The 18,938-nt window shown below is 37.6% G+C and overlaps 1 protein-coding gene across 1 annotated transcript in view; it reads right to left on the bottom strand.

The window, feature by feature from the left end:
- Positions 1 to 504: 504 nt before the first annotated feature.
- The window catches only part of AHRR (aryl-hydrocarbon receptor repressor), a 62,495-nt gene continuing 44,061 nt past the window's right edge, over positions 505 to 18,938 (bottom strand). Inside the window, exons 4-10 of the mRNA XM_041476710.1 lie at positions 11,529 to 11,618; positions 10,112 to 10,241; positions 8,553 to 8,686; positions 7,008 to 7,207; positions 5,198 to 5,316; positions 4,130 to 4,271; positions 505 to 1,624 (exon numbers count right to left, since the gene is read on the bottom strand). Of these exons, the coding sequence (XP_041332644.1) occupies positions 505 to 1,624; positions 4,130 to 4,271; positions 5,198 to 5,316; positions 7,008 to 7,207; positions 8,553 to 8,686; positions 10,112 to 10,241; positions 11,529 to 11,618 (1,935 nt within the window). The remainder of the gene's footprint in view (positions 1,625 to 4,129; positions 4,272 to 5,197; positions 5,317 to 7,007; positions 7,208 to 8,552; positions 8,687 to 10,111; positions 10,242 to 11,528; positions 11,619 to 18,938) is intronic.

Below are 18,938 nucleotides of genomic sequence, written 5' to 3'. Positions count from 1 at the left end.
TTTAATTCTGGGATGAAGGAATAGCTGATCCTTCTTATAAGAGTAGAAAAATAATTATAAACCGAAAACTCTTATGGTAAACTGACCACACTGAAGACCATAAACATTTTTGATTTGCACAGAGGCATCACATCAGCTTGAGAAAAACAAACAGAACAAAGGAAACAGAAATTGCTAGACTTTGCTAATGAACTGTAGACATGAGAGGAAAGGTGATAAGGAAAAATGATCAGGTATACCTGTGCAGCAAGTAATGATTATTTTTCTGTGCCTGAGGTTTTATCTTTCTTTCCTCTTTCCAAAGATCACTGAAAGAAGGGCAGTAGCAGGGGGTAGGCTGTGTGTACCTGTGTCTGTTTCTTTTCACACACAGGTGCACGCACACACACACTCTCTCAAAATCTTTCCACTGGCTTTTGATTTTAGTAAATCATTTAGCTCAACGGGAAGAGAATCTACAACTTCTTGCTTTTAACATTATAAATATTTCAAATGTTATAAAATCTATTGCAAAAATGTACATTCAGTGGTTTTATGAGGCACAAGACCTGCTAATGTATTTTCAGGGAAGCTTGCGTGTACTCTGTTCTGTCCACTGTTGGACAATGGTGGAGAATCCAGGGGCTCACGCTTGATTGCTTGAACCAAGCAGGGGTTTTTAAATTCACATGGCATTTTGAACACCTCATTAACCTGCTCTTTCTCCTCCCCTGGGCTGGGGCTGTAGAAGTGGCTGTAGCAAGCTGTGTGTGGCAGGTCGGGCATGCTTTCCAAACACACAGAGGAGTTCTGAGGGCAAAAGGGAGCCACCTCCTTGTTCCGTGAAGCCTTGCCAGCTCTGTTCAAGTTCAGGTTGTTGGGATGATTTGCTATGATGCATTGCCAGTTATGGGGTGTGTAAAGGCAGTGCCTTGGCTTTTGGCAAGGCAGGGCTGGCTGGCAGAGGTCGGGCTCCGTTTTGAGGTGCACTCTGCTGGGATAGCTGGGCACCTGCTTTCTCACCGGGCTGCTCTCATCCAGCCAGGCTCGGCTCTGCGAAAGCAGGTAGTTATCGGCAATGTTTTCAGAGTCAGAGTCATACTCTGTTTTGATAGGCATCTCCAAGGGAATGGCTGTGTCATAGAGAGGCTCTGAGGATGCTAATGGTCTCTGCAGCTTCAGATGGTCTGTCGCATAGTTCTCTGCACAGCGCTGTTGGAGCCCCGAGTAAGACTGGCTGTTTTCTGTGTTCCCCCAGTGGGAAGGACAAGTTGATGCCAAATTTAAAAAATTTTGGTCTCTGTTGTAGAATGATCCAGCTCTCCTGCTTGGACACGTGTTCATTCTCTGGCTCATAGAACAAGAGCTGGAGTTTCTTAAAGTCCAGCTACTGTTTGTGGTGCAGTTGTTTTGAATGCCTAAAACTGATGTGTTAGAACTGAGAGGTTCCTCTTGCATAAAACACTCACCATTAGTATGAGGTTCAAACTTCACTTTTACATTATCTTGTTCATTCTTCACAGCTGCCCAGTTAAGATGCTTCCACTGGCCCAGAGTTTCAATGGCACTGTTATAGGAAAGCCCGTCCAGGTTTCCTTTTAAACTGGCAAAACCACTTAGTATCTTCAGTTGTTCGTCTTCTTCCCTTTCAATAACAGTAGAAAAAAGAAGTCAGGTCAATCAGAGGTTTCTAAATGGTTGTTTTCTGGGATACAGAGTGCATTACAAGCCCTATATTTTCCTCAATACGGGACTCTCACACTCTTGTGCACATAATCTTTGCATTTGCTTCAGAGAACAAAAGTTTCCCTGCATCTGGGTGTCAATGTGTGTGCACAGCTAACTTTCTGAGGCATTGCTTCATTTAAATTCATGCATTGTTCTTCCATTTCAGGCACACAGTTCAATAAAGAACCTAAAAATTGTAGTACAATACAGTAATTCCCTTGCACTTTTGTTCTTCCCTTAAAATATGTCTAAATAATATTTGTGGGTAGAAAATTCTATAGATAAAATACAAGTAGTATCTTAAATTAGATATATTTTGTTAACAAAGAGTTATTTGGACACATAAGAGCTTTCTGATCAAGAGATTGAGGGACAACCATGTGGGTCTTACATTTCTGAGCTGAGAGGAAATAAAGTGCCCAGATTAAACAACCAAATAGTCACAGATGTTCATATTGAGTGTATGTTTGTTTTATATGTCTAACTTAATTTATGTTGCCTTTTGTTTTCTAAGATGGCCAGTGAATTAATTTTCCATGAGCTCCAGCTGAAGTACTCAACGTTGAAGAAGAACTCTGGCAGAGAGTGTTGCCTGAGCACTTCCATGCCCAAAGCAGCTGTTTTCAGAACTGGGTCCAAACCCTGAGATTTTAAGTGCTGATTCCCAACTCTGTGGGGTCAAGTGCCATGAAGCCACCTCATGCACCTCCAAGCAAGAAGCAGACATCTCAATAAGGAACTGCGTAGGAAAACCTGAAGAGCTACTGAGGGGTTTAGAAGGCAATTTTTCTTAGTTCACATTAGAACTTTTTCCTTGGGTATTGAATCAATGTGCAAGAAAAGGATTTTCCAGTAGAGGGAGTCCGTGTTGTTACAAAGAGAGAATGTCCCACTGTAATAATGTACACCATGAAAGAAGAATGTTTTCTCTCTCTTTTTTATATTTTGAGGCATTAAATATTTTCAGTCCTCTACTAAATATTCTTATTATTGACAGGATTGAGATGCAAATATTTTCATAAAAGTTTGCTGCAGAACATGCTTCTCAGAAAATGGTCAAATTGGGAAGCACAGGACTGAACAATATGCAATAGTCAAGAAGTTAAACCTCCAAATGAAGAATTTTACAGTGAAATAGTATCCAGTGAAAATTCTCCAAAAGAATCTGTGTTTTCTGGAAGACAGCATACATTTTAACAACAGCAACAAAAAAAGTTGTAGCAAATACAAAGTCTATTGCAGACTAAGACAGAATTGAATATAATCACTAAAGCAAACTCTTGTAATACTTCAGTCTGTGGGAACCATCAAGCCCAAAGGAAGGATTTTAATCTGTCTGAAAGCAAAAATGTAACTAAATAAACATGCTTAATTACACAAAAACAATTTTGAAGTAGAGAAACTAATAAAAGAAACAGCCCCTTTTAATCTGCTTCTTAATAGAAATTAATTCTCTGACACAGCAAGATGATGTTTGTGCCGTCCTAGTAAAGGCAAAAAGTTTCAGCATCCTCAGGTGAGAGCTCCCCTGCTATTCATGTGGATCTTGGGAGATACACTGCCTGCAAGGAATAGCTACTCTAGAAGTGCAAAGACTTTTTTCATTTATTTCTTCCACCTGCAAGGCATTCTAAAGGAAAAAATCTGGGCTAACAGCCACATTTTTAACACTGGGCAGATGGTGGCTACGTAAAACTCCTGGTCCTGCCCACTGAGTCCACTCTCTTATCTCTTCCCTCAGCCCAGCTTGAAGAGATGCTTCAACAAGGCCCACAGGAACAGGGACAGACAGTCCCATGAGAGAAGGATGCAAAGCCCACTTGAGAGGAAAGGACAAAACTCATCCAAAAACTCCTCTCTGAATGCAAATCTGCGAGATTAGTTTACCGTGAGATTAGTTACTCCGTGACTGAGCCTACAAGCAACTAGATGTATCTGTCTACAAGCATCCAATGCACACGAGTGCCCTTCTTTAGATTATGTTACACATACACAGCTGAAAACATCAGCTCAACTGTCTTACATGAAGGAAAAAAAAAGCTCAACATAGTCAAATGCTGATAAGCAGAAAAACTAGGACACTAGATTTTCAGCTGCAATGTAAATCAAAACCCAAATTATATTTTTTCAAGAAAGACAAATATTAATAATCAAGTAATTTATTGCTCTGTTAATGTATATGTATACTCAACCTCAGAAGAAGAAAAGGCTGAAGGCAGAAAATAAATATTGTTTAGGATTGTAACTGCCATTTCATATGTTCCAAGACAGAAACAGATTTCCATATAATAAGTAAACTAAATTTTTCTCATTCAGCTCTTCTCTTAGGTCACTACAGCCCTTTGAAAGATTTCATACAAAAAGAATGCATTCATTTTCCTGATTTTTTTTTTGTCTTTTTGGTACTGGAAAATATACTTACTTTAACATTTGCTGTTGGGCAAGGACATATTCTGAACAACCACTTCGATACAGAAGTTGAGTGTTAGCTTGAACCCAGACCCAGTGATCTTCATTTGTTTGTACTTTCACTAGAGAAATGCCATTTTCTCCATTATTCTTTGCTATATAATTAAAAAGAAAATAGATTTTAACACAAGCAGTGTTAAGTATTTTTTGTTACCTAAACTGCAAACATTCAAAGATTTTGTTGTTGTTCTAGAAGCATCAGCATAGGAAGGTACAAGCTAAAATATGTCACAAAATGAAGCAAATTACATCTTAAAACTAAAATTTGAAAAGCCTAGTGAGACACTTAAACTGTAACCAAGGATTTTAGGGAGAGAGTCATTCCTTCTAATATTTTCATCTCAGTAGTAGTAGAATCCACAAAAAAATGTTCATGAAAAATGGACCTATAAGAGAGAAATGATTTTTAAAGACATTAAAGATTTCCAGCAGATATGACAGAAGGATGAGTACAAGTCTGCTCAAGAAGAAGTTGCACAGTGGGGTAGACTCACCATCAAAATTTTATCCATTGTAAAATCTGAACTAGAGCCTAGACTCTCATAATTTTTCCACAGCCAAACACTGGAAAAGCATGAGTCAAAGCTGTGGGCACATCATGAGTTTTAAAGACAATGCATTCTAATTTTCCTCTGTTTTCTAATCTTTGGGGAAAACTAACATTTGTAACATATCCTTCAGTTTTCATCAAAGAGGAATAGATATTGTTATTAATTATCAGGATTTTCATATAAACTTATTAAATTCAATGCTGCCACTTCTAGGCAAGCATACGTTGAATATTCTTTTACTGCCATTTATTTACTATTTACCATGATTGTTTATTTCTCTGTAAATTTTCTACCCATTCTGAAATCACAGAGTTATTTTGCACTATCTTTTGAGGTTGAAAATTTTTTGTATTTTTTAAAAGAAGAAGTGCTGGGGAGAAGAAGGAGAGAATTGGGACCAAAACCTGAAAAATTTATCAGGAGAAAATAAAAGATTCTTTTTTCATAAACTGTATATAATCTAGCACTACCTTTGATTTGATTTTCAGCAATCTGTAATGCATTAGTGAAGGCAGCACCTTCATGGTGATTGCTTCTTCCATATAATTCTGTTGCTTCACAAAGTCCTGAACTGCCTTTTGAACTGGAGCTGTAGAGGGGAGAAAATGTGGAAAATTCCTTGTCAGTGAATGACAACACAGTAGAGTCACAGACTCTAAAAGATATGATTTTCAAGCTGGTGGCTGTTAGCAAAAGCATTTGGTTTATGTATATAGTAACTAGCACTAAATAATTATTTATTTTCCTGCATCATTTGGTTGCTCTAGCTAGTGTGTGACTGGAGTTCTGTATTCAATTAAGAGGAATAGTTATGTTTAGGAATATTCTGTTCATGACTTACTATATCTGGAAAAATAAATTTCATCTGGAATTGAGACAAATGCTGTGTATATTCTGCTCTTCCTATTCAAGTTACATTCGAGGTATGTACATCACAGTGACCAGCAATGAATTTAAGAGCTGGCATTACTTCAATTTGCAATAAGCACCATATGATTTGGATGTATTTCTTCCAATCTTCAGTTGAAAATGCTTGAATCAGGGATTTAAAAAGGTGCACTGTCTGTAATACTGAATTACAAATGCTTCCTTGCATTAAGACCATAGGAAAAAAAAAAAAAAAAAAAAAAAAGACTGCTTAAATCTGCCCACCATCCTTGGCTACCATGCTTCAGGCCTGAACCAAAGGAAACACTGAAGATAAATGGTTGCTTCATTCTTGTCAGATCCTTGGCCACTGTCCAGTCAGGTAGTAAAGCACCTCTCTATTAGCAACTCAATTCTGATCATCAGTTAATTTCACTTGGGCCACTGGAAAAACTAGCAAATAGAAATGACTTTCCAGCTCTGTTCCAAAAGCCTGCATAGTCCATTGTATCAGACTTCCAGCAATTTAGTTCTTCTCAAAAAGGGTGTTTGTACTAGAACCACATTATACATCTGAATAGTGAACCCACACATAGACAAGCATAACCTAATTAAAAGCCAAATTATGGTACTGTCAGTGATACTGACAAGCATTTTGCTTCACAGTAATAGAACTCATTACTGTAAGGTTATATGTAAGCAAATAAGGGAAAATACGATCCTAGACCCAAACATCAACAAATGCTGCCATAGAAGGGTAACAAAAATAAGTGTTAGGAAGGAGATGAATCTGAACACAATCTGTCCTGATCTTTTGTGATTGCTACCAAATGATCACCCCCAAGCCATTTAGTGCAATTGTAAACTTACATGTTCATAAAACTTCTGTTGAAAGATAAATGCATACACCAAGTACAACTCATTAAACTCCTTGTGAGCACACCCCCCTCCCCCACACACATATTCAGCTTTCTGAAGTTTTCTTTTTCCTTTGTTACCAAATTGCCCAAGTTGAAATAATTGTGTTAGCAGAAGATACTGAAATTAGAAAATGCGCAGTAAAAATACTTTTTCTTTTCCACTTTTACAGCTGGCTTATTGCATTGGTAACTTTTGAAGGTTAGAAAGATGCCCTAATGTTCCATTTCTAACATAAAATTTTATATATTGAAATATATTACTTAACATGTATTATAAATAAAGTACAATATATTGCATCATTTTGCACTCTATTATGTTATATTATAGTAATTGTATGATATTTATTTTGTATTCAATAGTAAATCCAGATAAATTATTCACTTTCCTAAGAAAGAGTTTTAAAATTGAGAGATATTTAGCATAATTTGTGGTTTTTACATGCTTAATGGCCCATAATCTTCACTAAATACCAAAAGATTAATTTGTAAATACTTTGTGTTTGTTGCTGCTGCATCATCAGCTTTGTGTTTCGCTCTCACAAGCAGGCTTTTCATCTTCATCTCTGTCACAGAAGGGAGCAGAAGTGGTACCACTATGCAGAATAAGGACAGCTGAGGTGGCAGTACTGTTCCTGATGAGGACTTCTTCCTTTGTCCAAAGAGGAACTTTAGTTTGCCTTGGAACTGCATTGTCTGGCATAAAGAAAACCAAACCAAAACAAAACAAAAAACCAAAACAAAACAAAAAAAAATCCCCCCCCAAAAAAAAAAAAAAAAAAGGCAAGAAAAAGAAGAAAAAACCCAACAACTTAAGTATTTAGTGTATAAACATTTAAAATACTAATACAACCTAGAGAAAGTGTCATTTAACACCTAACCCAGTTTTGAATCAGTGATTAAAACTACGAATTTCATTTTCTTCATATAATTTAAACCATGTCATTTCAGAGATGGGGTGGGTGGAGGTACTATGAACAGTAAGATGAGACTTTTGAGGCTGGTTGAGAGTTTTTTCTCTCTTGTGTAGTCAGCAGTAGAGGTTCTGTGTTACGTTCTATTTGCCAAAACAAGCTGCGCACAGTGGTGCAAACAATTGTTTCCTCTGTACCCCACTGAAGCTGGAACCATGATTTTTCCATGCTCTGCTCTCTCCAGCAAGATGGTTTCTTAGTTTCTTTCCTCTTATTCTGCACTTTCTCTGGGAAGTGTATAGACTGGCACAACCAAGGGCTCTGCAGACAGGGGGCATAGCTTGGAAGGAGCCGTTCATCACTGCCTCAAATGTCTGTGTAGTCAGAATGGGCAGATTCCAGTTAATAGCAAGCTGCTGCCTCTCAGTGAAAAAATTAACTACCAAAAAAATGCCCAGTGAAGAATCAGCCCATTTGAGTTAGGCATTTTCCAGAGCTAGGAGATTAAAGCAGGGATGCAGAAATTATGGCTGTTAAGACCCATAGCCTTCCAGCAAATGAGCATCTCAGACAGAACTTGCATTTCCCAGTCTCGTGCTGATTGTTTCATTTTCTTTGCACATGCTGGAATTTCCCCTAAGCAGAAACAGCCTTGGTCTTTACTAAGGAAATGGAGAAGAAGTGATTTCTAGAAATGAACCACTCCTAGTAGGAGCATGCAAAAGACTCTCTAATTCTGGGGTTTATTATTAAAGGATTCTTCACAAAAGGAGAAAACAGATCATTATTTTTCCTTCTCCTTAAAGCAAATACTTTGGGCTTAAATGTTAATTGTTGAAATTCAGACTTGCCACCCTTGTGCTATGCCCAGTACAAATTGAAGACAGATATTGTCGAAGATAAACATTTTTAAAGTCTTTCAGTTTCAAATATTACAACCTTTTTTTCTCCCATAATTCTTTACACATATTAATAATTATCCTAGGTGTTTCTTGTCAGTGCACAGCAAAAGAAAAGTATATCCTGTCCATGGATTTCCACAATATTTATGTTGAAGAATTTTTCATATGAAGTAATTAAAGTTTATTGTGTCATGCCTACAGTGATCTAAGTGAAGTTGTACTTACAAGGAATCCAGAAGTACTGTCCAACAAGCAGCGAACTCGACAGATGAAACAGCGAGTTAAAAAGGAAGAATAATCTGTTGTCATGCTGTCATTCTCTTGTGCTTTGAACAATTTACTGAGAATATATTCTTCTCCTATGAACAACAGAGGAGGCAACATATATCAGATCACACTAAGAAATAATGAAAATATTCTGTAGCCAATTGAGGAAGCTGTTACGGAAATTGCTAAAAATTGCTTTATGGATGGGCGAATATTCAATGGTGTCATGTATGGATACATCTGCACATGCTCTAACAAAAGAAAAATTAAAGCTCTGCAATGGGATTCGGGTGAGTTTCTTTAGAAATTTGGATTTTATTTCCTGAGTTTTTGTGATTTTTAATGATGCAAAACAGGGTAACAGATGTTGCTGGTTTTGAGATCAGAGATCACAGAAAATGCATTAGACAGGAGAACAAAATAAGGAAAAATTATAATCCTAGGAAAAAACAGAACAAAAAAATGGACAGTAGATTATTAGCTAATGTTCAGGTGTTGCACCTCCTTGATTTTTTTGTACAAGTGCAGTTTTTTTAAATGTTTCCCAAAAGACACAAGTATTCATACAAAACTGTGAACTCAAGACCTGAAGTTCTCCACAATATATATTAGAATGAAAATTCCAAATATTTGTAAATTTTATAGGTTGAAGTAGTAGTGCATGTTGTTTTGCTTGTTTCCTGTGTACTTCCTACAAAATCTTTAAAGCTCCTCAGATATTTATAAGACTCTTGTAAAACACAGAAACTGTTTTTCAGGAAATGCAAGAAATTCCACCAAAGTTTCATGACTGTGTTCCTGAGGACTTCATAGAGGTTGCTGAAGGATTTCTTGCAAGTTTCTCCCCCCTCACCTGGTGACTATACTTCCCAATTGCTTTCCTCAATTACTAACTCACCTTCTGGTGAAATGCATAGATTTTGATGGGATCAATAATTCTTTATCAGGTTAACAATCTCAACCTGAATGTAAGTTCTGTAGTTGTGATTTCAGCTTAATATCTCATGTAGGAGAAACTTTGAGGGCAGGCATCCAATTCCCATCCTAGGGAAGTATAGCCTCAGAGGAAAAGGTGCATTGTTGAAGCTATTTGTTCTTCAGAAGGCTCCTGTCTACATCATTTTGCATGGGAAAACAAACGGCAGAAAGTGATGCTTCCATGGTGATTCTGTACAGAAACCTTTTGCATCAATGAGAGGAACTGTTGATGTCCTGATCTGTTGCCAACAAAATTTTGGCAGTATGAAGAACTGATGCTGCTCATTCTGAGCATGTAAGAATACAGTAGAGAAAAGCAAAAGAAAAAACTTTGTAGCACCAGTGGCACACTCTGCCTTATAAATGCCCAGGATCAGGAGGAAATGTCATCTCTGAGACAATAACATAAATAAATGGCCACTATGCATCTTTCCAGTGAAGAATCTGACTGGAGATGATACTGATATGAGCATAGGTGGAATGCAATTCTACTTCTGTACAGTGCTGCCTGTGTTTCCAATCAACGTGCACAATCCCACCTGTTTCTGACTGTAGCTGCTGTCCCGACAACATCTGGGGAGGATTCATGGCCCAGTGCAGTTGTCTACAGAAATCCTGGCGGTCATCCACGTGAATGTAATCATATATGTTTTGGTGCATTACATCAGTCTGAAACAATTACAACAAGGAATGATTAATTAGTAACTGTAGGGGGGGGGCAGCCACTTATCTTTAGATTGATACTTTGCTTAAAATCATGGCAGGTGTAGAACATCTTCAGAGCAGTTTTAATGAGGAAAGTTGTTTCAAAAACACTTACTTCTCAACATCTGTTTTTTCCCTTCACATCCTAAGATGATTCTTTGTATTCTTAACTCTTTTGTACACATGCAAAAATGAGTAATAAACATCCAACTGACAAGTGATGAATAGTGGCATCCCCCAGGGATTTATGTTGGGAAAAACCCTCTTTAATTTTTTGACTAAGGAATCATGGGATAGAATGCATACTCAACAGGTTTGCAGAGGGTATGAGCTGGGGAGGGCAAGACTCCTTGTTGGGCTGTAAAAATAGGCTGATAGGAACCTCAGGAAGGTCAGCAAAGGCAAATTTCTCTCTTAATTTCGGGTACCCCATGAAAAGAAAGAGATTAGAATGTCAAAATGAGCCCAGGAGAATGCTACCAAGACACTTAAGAAAGCTGGAGCACATCCAGGAGAGAAGAACAGGGTTTGCTCAGCCTTCAGAAGGGAGAACCACAGAAAGAATGTACTGCCGTCTACATCAACCAAATGAGCAGGGGAAGAGAAGACAAAGGCTGACTCTTCTCAGAAGTGAGAGGGCAAGAAGCAACAAACACAAGTGACAACATGGGAAGCTGGAAATTAATAATAAGCAAAAAAAAAAAAATACAGTCTTGGTGGCTAAACACTGGAACACATCCTCCAGAGGGGTCATAGAAACTCAAAGCTTGATCAGTCCTGCATCAACCTGCTCTAGCTCCATGAGTTTGAGCAGGAGGTTGGACTAGATGACCTCCGGAGGTCCTTTCCAACTGTGTGGTTCTGTTATTCTGTGACTTTAGAATATACTCATTACACACAAGACAACCAGCCTAGAAAAGCAGCATCTTATATTGAAATTGAAAAGAAACTTCTAGCTAAATCTTAGTTTTATAATGGATCATGTTTCTGCTAACAAAAGCTTTATAAAAGGAAATTGCAAGAAATAAATCTTCACTTGTCGAATTGACAAAAAAAATTAGTCTGAGATGGCATAGTAAAATAACCTTATTTCAGTAAGTGTATGTCTAATCAGCAGTGAAAGGTATGCAACATACAGTGCTGCATTTAAAAATAATAGCAGAAGTTATAGTATTGACAATATATGTATTGACAAGAAAGTCAATGCAATGTCAGTGGCTGGGTGTTCTAAGTAATTCTGAATATATTTACCTGATGAAACCCTAGATAGTCCACAATGGTCGATGACGCATAGAATATCATTCCATCTGCACTTACCACCAAGGCAAAACCATTCAGTGACTGAAAAAGGAAAATAAAATACTTTAAAAGATAATCAGAAGATAAAGAATAAAATCAGTATCAATGTAATCATTTTAAGAATATCCTGGAATGAAAAAACTCATTCTGTAAAAAGCTGGACACTAAATTCTTTCCTACCATGAAAAATTAGTAACAACCTGGAACATGCTTTCTTTCTTTTCTAAAAAAGTTAAAATAGTTAATTACAGTATAACGACCATATTACATTATTTGTTTATTGTCTGCTTAATTGTCTGCATAATTATATTTGCTCATTAATTCATAGAATTAAAAGTTTAATAGCAAGTATCAACTGCTTTATTTTTCCTTTTAATTTAAAACTGCACATTCCATAATAATTGCTTTGAATATGTATGCATTAATACATATAATATAATAATATCCAAAGGGAAAATTAAATACATGTGCTGTTTTAACCATGACTCTAAAACTGGATCTGTATTTTTTTTTGTATGGCTTTTTTCTTAAACTGCTATAAAAATACATACATAGCATAACTGCATAAATGCAATGAACATAAAATGTCAGTCCTCCATGCTGCACAAGGACTGACTAATTCTGCCTCTGCTCCCTTGATAAAGGTCTGGTAACATATCTACTCCAGCAGGCTTGCACTCCAAGGTAGTCTAGATCCTTTCGTGTGGTGGTTTTGAGGTCTTCAAGATGACAGTTCAAAGAGCTATTGCTGAAATACTGCTATATTATTATCCTTGCTTCACCTTACTCTCAATGTGCCTATTAATCCTGAGTTAATCCTGAAACACAGTGAGGACAGATTTTCAATTGCTCAGTAACCAGATACACTGACATATTTTTGTGAGCTTGATTCTCTTTTTGGTTCCTAAATAAGGACCAGATTTCCAAGACTGCTTGAAAGCTGTTCCCACTGTGACAATGGTGGGCAGAATTTCAAGAGTTCAGTGCACAATAGACCGACCTCCTCAGAAGGTTTGGCTCCCATCATGAATGTGGAGCACCTTTGGAAATGTGGCCCCATGGGACCACACTTGGCCAGAAGCTCTGTGCCTTGAAGAACCTGTGAAACAATGACTTGAGAAAAGCAGTGGAGAGCCTTCAATGGCTGTAGCAGCAAGTGATTCGATCAGGTCAACACCAACCATAAGTCAATGCTAAGAACAGTCAATGACAAATCTTGTTTTGCTGCAGGTCAGCTCCAGAGGTGCAGACCCTTTGCAGAGTAAGAGCGATCTCTGCCTAGCTGTGCCTGTGTTGAATACTAATTATCCTTGTCAACTCTTCAAGCAGAAGGACTGCTCAACTGGTGCTATTTCCTGCTCTAAATAATGCCCAAATTTGTCCCAGCACCTCACCAACATGAGGATGGTGTGTCAAGATTTCCACGTCTTCACATCTGCACCTCTCACTGCCCTGAGAGGAACCTCCATGGATGGTATCTGTCATACACATTTCCAATGTCAAATGGAGACAAGAAAGCATTTTTGGCATCTTGTCTCTTTGGTCTCGTCTTCATAACAATGAAACCATCAGTGATGTGATGTTAGGAATTTTATTATATTTTGAACATCTGGCAGGCCTTTTAATTTGGATGGACTAAAATTTTCCATAAAGATAAGTGTGGGACACTTAAGTGAGCTCCCATTTTCTGTGCCCCTTACCAGGCATATTCTGAAAGACTTCAAGTCCTGCCCATAAAACAGGACCAGGGAGAAGTTAAGAATATTAAAAAAATGAAAGAAATATGCTTGATTAAATAAAAGTTCTTAAGTTATACAAAGTAATACACTAATCCCTGCCTTCATTATTTAAGCTTCAAAGACCACAAGATCTGAATATTATTGAAGAATGCTACACATTATCATGTTGAACGTCCTTAAAATGTACCCTCCATTGTCCTGCAGGCAAGCTGGAGTTTTTCAGCCCCTGTAGGAATATCTGCCTTTGTCAAGGATTGCTTGTATGAATCAAGAGATAAATTCATCTATTCAAAAAATTAGTCTTCTTCAACATATTGGCACATACTCTTTAGGCCTAGGCACATACATAAGAGATCAGTCTCTACCCTTGAAGTGTAAGACTTGATTCCCCACAGTGGAAAGCAGGAAGGTTTTTCTTCACACACCTTTTTCCACAGAACTAGAGTCAGGCTGAACTAGGTGCAGCAGTTTCTAAAAATTGGAAAGGGAAATGAAACTGTGTGTATTTCCAGGGATTCAGATCAGTGTACTGGCAACTGTGAGGTTGGAGGAGGTATTAAGCAAGAGGTGGGATGGAGGAAGAGGGAAGAAGTGGAGGAAAAGTTCAAGGAGCCATGTGTTTAGGTTGAGCCAAAAACAAGTGTGGATTTGAAGCATGCATGTAAATGAAAACATTTCCAAACTTCCCCTGCTTTGTTTTTGGTTTGTTCTCAAAATTCTGGTATCCTCTCCTGAGGTTATATCTCTTCAATAAGCACCCCTAGTTTTCAGTACCCCAACTGCAGACATCAGATGCTTTGTCCTCCAAGCAGGGAAAGCAAAATCCACTTTGGTGCAAAAACAACTTTTATGGAGCCACATGACTAAGTTGAGGATGAACACAAATTCCGTGTCTCTAAATTCACTTTAGCTGGGAAACCTGCTGCTTCAGACACATTAAAAAAAGACAAGCTGGATATCAAGTAACACTTTACACCAATGAGTCTCATCCATGCCTGCAAATACTTCTGCTTTCTCAGTATTACTCTAAACTGTAGTTCAGTGGGAAAACAGACATCTGTAACACAGAAGACTCGAAAGAGTCAGAGCTGGGCTGGGATTTATACTTTTCTTATCTACTTACCAGAGGTGGGGATAAGGAGGAGTGGGTAATGGTGATTGCAATAGGGAAATATCATTTCCAACATCCCAGATAAATTTCTCAGGTACCAAATACAACTCCATACTGAAATCCTTTACAGTAACACTGCATAGATGTTTTTCCATTTTTCTGGGCAGAAGCCTAGTGACTGAGTAGGAGAGACAGCTTCGATCCACAAGAATGAGTGAAAACTATTCCCGGCTTTTTTGTTCTAAGTTACCACATCTCACATTAAACATCACAACAAAGTATATGGCTCCACTTATGATTTTTAAACATTCTCTGTTATTGAAATAAAATTCTCAGCAATAGCTTTCCCTCATTCCCAGTGAAGAGGAGGTGTGCTGTGTTAGAACCACAGCAGCCAAGTGCCTGGGAAATGGATAACCTGGGGAGATGAAAGAGGAAAGAGGACCTGAACCAGCCTCATACCTGCAGTTCTCACTCGCTAATGAAAACACATTTGCCCTGAACACTGAGGGGACAGCACAGAGAATAAAGGCAGCTCCTCTCATTTCACTTTAATCCTCTCAGCAGAAATAATGGACAGCCTAAATGGGGCTCGGGTATTTAGAGGGGGAGATAACCAATTCCCACAATTCAGTGTTGGTGGTATTTGTTTTGTGTACAACAAGTGTGTTTCAATCAGTGCAGTCCACTTGCATACTAAAATTTTTTTGCAATATTGCATATTCTTACACATGCACACATAGAAACAAACACATAAAACTATTAGTATGGACCTTAAAACTTCTACTACAAAAAAACAACTAACTTCAAATCTGAAAAAAATACATGGTTTTAAACTGCCATTTGGTAAACCATATGGATTCAATGACAGATGGAATTTCTAATCCAGGATAATAGCTGAAACATGTGAGACAGACTTAAGTATGTATTGTGAACATTTGTTTGTTTGTATTTGGCTTTTTAAAAACACTTACATGAGTTTTCTACATTGTACTTAAAAAATCATGTGGGACTTTTTTCCCAAATGAAAAAAAAAAAAAAAAGAGAGCTTGGCACCAGATAGGGGCCTGTGTTCTTTTCAAAAAACATGTACATCCAATTATGTACTCACGAAAAGCTGCACCTGCTACTGAAACAAAAAAAACAATTAATCTGTCAGTTCAAAGAAAGTATGATATTATTCTGGTGCCTACAGTAGCTGTGAGACGAAAGTTATCAGTTCCTTCCATTAAGAAGTTTTTGAAACTTTATTAGTCAAGAGATTCTCTTTGGGAATGAAGGCAAATATTTTGAGGAAGATAGGACTTCCTTTGGCAAGATCCTTTATATATCCTGATTTTTTTTTTTTTCCTGGTCTCATAGCAGAAAATCAGCCAGAAAATACTTCAAAGACATTTTGGTCAAGGTCATGGCATAGTAAAAATAAGGAGGAGGAAAAAAAAAAAAAAGAGAGAACGAGTTCCAATGCACATTTCTCTTATTACTCTTCCTTGAAATAAAGGAAAATTCACTAGCATTAGGTCTCCAGAGACCATGTTACTATGGCTACTAAAGTACAACAGTCAAGGCCTGCAGCCATGCCTTGCTTTGAACAGATTTTCGAGTCACGCAACTTGGGTACTAAATTTCCAGGGTCAGTTGGCTCACAGTTTATCTGGAACAGCTTCATTTAATAGTGGATCACTGGGTTTTTGCATCCTATGTGCGATGGGGCCATTTTCTGGTGATCTAAATAAGGAGCTATTTAAAAACTCTGGAAATTATATACTTGCTCGTGTCTTATGAATATTAGGAGGAAAATGCAGACAGTTAATTGTGTCTTCTGTCTTAAACTGCATTGTTTAGTGAATCAGTATTTCTTTCCACTGGTGTTTTTAGGACTCATAGTTGCCCTTCTCAAAAATCCCTTTGAACCCCTGAGGTTCTCTTTATATATATATTAAAAAAAAAAAAAATTAACTCTTACAGAACCCTGAAGTAAAAAACAGCATAAAAGACTATTCAGAAATACCATATCTGGTGACATCAGAATATGGCCTTTGCTCAACAAGTACAGTATCTCTTAGCCCTCTGGACTATCTATCTACAAAGCAACTTCAAAAGGAGTATTTCTGTGAGTAAGCACTATTTCGTGCAAAGGAGAGTGGCAGAATTGTTTTAGCATTCAGTTTTGATCAAGGGTTTGCGTGTACAGATTAAATTTCAGGCAAAAGAAACAAAACAGAAGACAAATTTCCATCATTTGAGCCAGCGAAGGAAGTAGGAACTGAAATCTACAGACATGGAGTTATATGGGAAGCCTTTCAGAGAGAAAGTGCTCAATCTGATAAACTGGTTTTCATAGACAGCAGAAATTTTTATTTTCAAGTACAAAGAAATATGTATGTATGATCATTATGCGCCTTTCACTCCTCCTGTCACCCTAAATAAAACAAAGTTCATGTTCCTGCCTGTGTCCTTGACCCTGAATATCACTTCAGGCTTCTTTCACTATGGAAATCCAGCATCTAGTGCTGTACTACCAAGGTCAACATTTTCAACAATCATTCACAATGCCAGACAGATTTGAGACCCGGCCCTCCCATTTACTGTCAGAGGGAACAGCTGGGCCATCCGAAAGGCACAAATGATTGTGAATCATTCCGCTGGTGACATTTCTCATTATTCCATTTTTCAATACCCCATCACTTCCACGAAGGAATTAGGGAAACCTTGGAGATGCTTGTTTATATAATGTGTCTTCAGTCTAGCAAGGGAGCTGGAACGCTGGGGCTCGTCAAGAGGCAGCAGTCAAAACCAGCCTCCTGGAAATCAGCTAGGAAAATGTAAGTCATTGGGCTCCGGTAATTGTGAGCTATAAACTTTCAAGAAAACATAGTAGCTCCCTGGAGGGTGAGATTTCAATGTGTGCACACATGTAAACACATTTTAAACCATGGTGATGTTTTTTATATGCTTGATATGTAATAAGTATTGGACACTACCAAGAACAACTTTGCCTTTGAAGTTGTTTTGAATGCACGATGCAAAACTGCAAATGCAGTTTTCCTTCCATTATACATTCCTTCCAAACTAAGCTTTTGTAACAAAGCTTGCTTAGTCTGTGTCGAGTCCTTGGGGTAGGGCCTCTCTTTTGTTAACATATGAATTTCTGGTCCCCAATGAACCTGGCGCCTCAAAACCAACTACTCTGCCCAAGATGGGGCTAAGAGACAAGGGCTGAAGCATCAGTTGACTTTGTTTGTGCAGAAAGTTGATGTGGTGCGTACTAGAAAGAGATGCATCCCCCTTAAATCCTGTTTTTTCCACAAGTACTAAGCACTGGAAAAGAGAATACAGACCACGTTTCCAGAGAGGAACAGTACTGATGACTACTAGCTTAAAGATAGGTTAGGGAAGGTTTTGTTGATGCAAAAATGAATTCGTGGGTGACACTGAACACCTCAGTATGAATTTGTTATATGGCATGCTTTACCATTGAGGATGTCATATGGGAAGCAAGAATATGAATGCTACCTGAGGTTAATGGATGGTATACAAGTACTGAAGACTGCTTAAAATAATATAAAGAAGAATGTTTAAATTATTAATTCTAAAATTGTTGGGGCAAAGCATATTTTATTTATTAATACATAGCTAGAGATATGATGTTTGCTAGATAGTTAGTGAGTATGTGGATGAGTAACATGTCATTTACCTTAGCAATTATCGTGAAAGGATACTAAATTACAACATAATCATTATAATCTATTTCTTTAGCCTCCTCATTAATCATGATGTTGAATTTAAAATTGTGCTCTACTAGTAATGGAACCCTCCTGTCAATGCTCTTTCACAAATACTATGCCCTGGACTACACTTGGAAATAGAAACCATCTTTATATTGATTCATGCAGTTTCTCATTTCACTTCCTCAAAAGCAGATGTTGTATTCACAGATGGAAGCAAAGCTGGGGCAATATCTTCAGTGCAAGTTCAGCTCTTCGTCCTTTCTGAATTCTGCAGCTGCTCTGAGCTTTTCAGTCTTCTCTTCAACAATTTCAATATAGAAAATGCAAGCCTGATTAATTCCATTTGAGAAGACTCAAAATGAAGCATTAATTGCTCACTACTCTGCACTTGTAATAACAAATTTAGTTAGGTAGACTTTGAAATAACAAATGTAGTAAGATTAGACATTATCTTTCACAGAAACAAGTTACTGAAAAGAGTCTCAAATAATATTTATCCAACATGTTGGACAATTAGACATATGTAAGTACCAAATGTCTGGATTTTTTTTCAGTGTTATTTACATGTAAGTGCACCAAGTCCTGAATAGAGGAAGCCGTCATAATATTCCATCCACAGCTGACTTTTATTTGTACTTGCAAACTGTTAATGAGGATGAATGGCAGACATCTCTTTCTGTAAGGAATCAAAACCTAAAAGAGACAATGTTGCAGCCTATGTACTGAAAACAGAGTGTTATGTCCTAATTTCACAGCACTCTTTTTCTGTGTATTTAGCACT

The sequence above is a fragment of the Pyrgilauda ruficollis genome, unplaced genomic scaffold (genome assembly GCF_017590135.1).
Source record: "Pyrgilauda ruficollis isolate IOZ18807 unplaced genomic scaffold, ASM1759013v1 scaffold39, whole genome shotgun sequence".
In the NCBI taxonomy this organism is placed as follows: Eukaryota; Metazoa; Chordata; class Aves; order Passeriformes; family Passeridae; genus Pyrgilauda; species Pyrgilauda ruficollis.
Note: the sequence above shows the minus strand (reverse complement) of the source record. Positions and strands in the feature narration are given on the sequence as shown.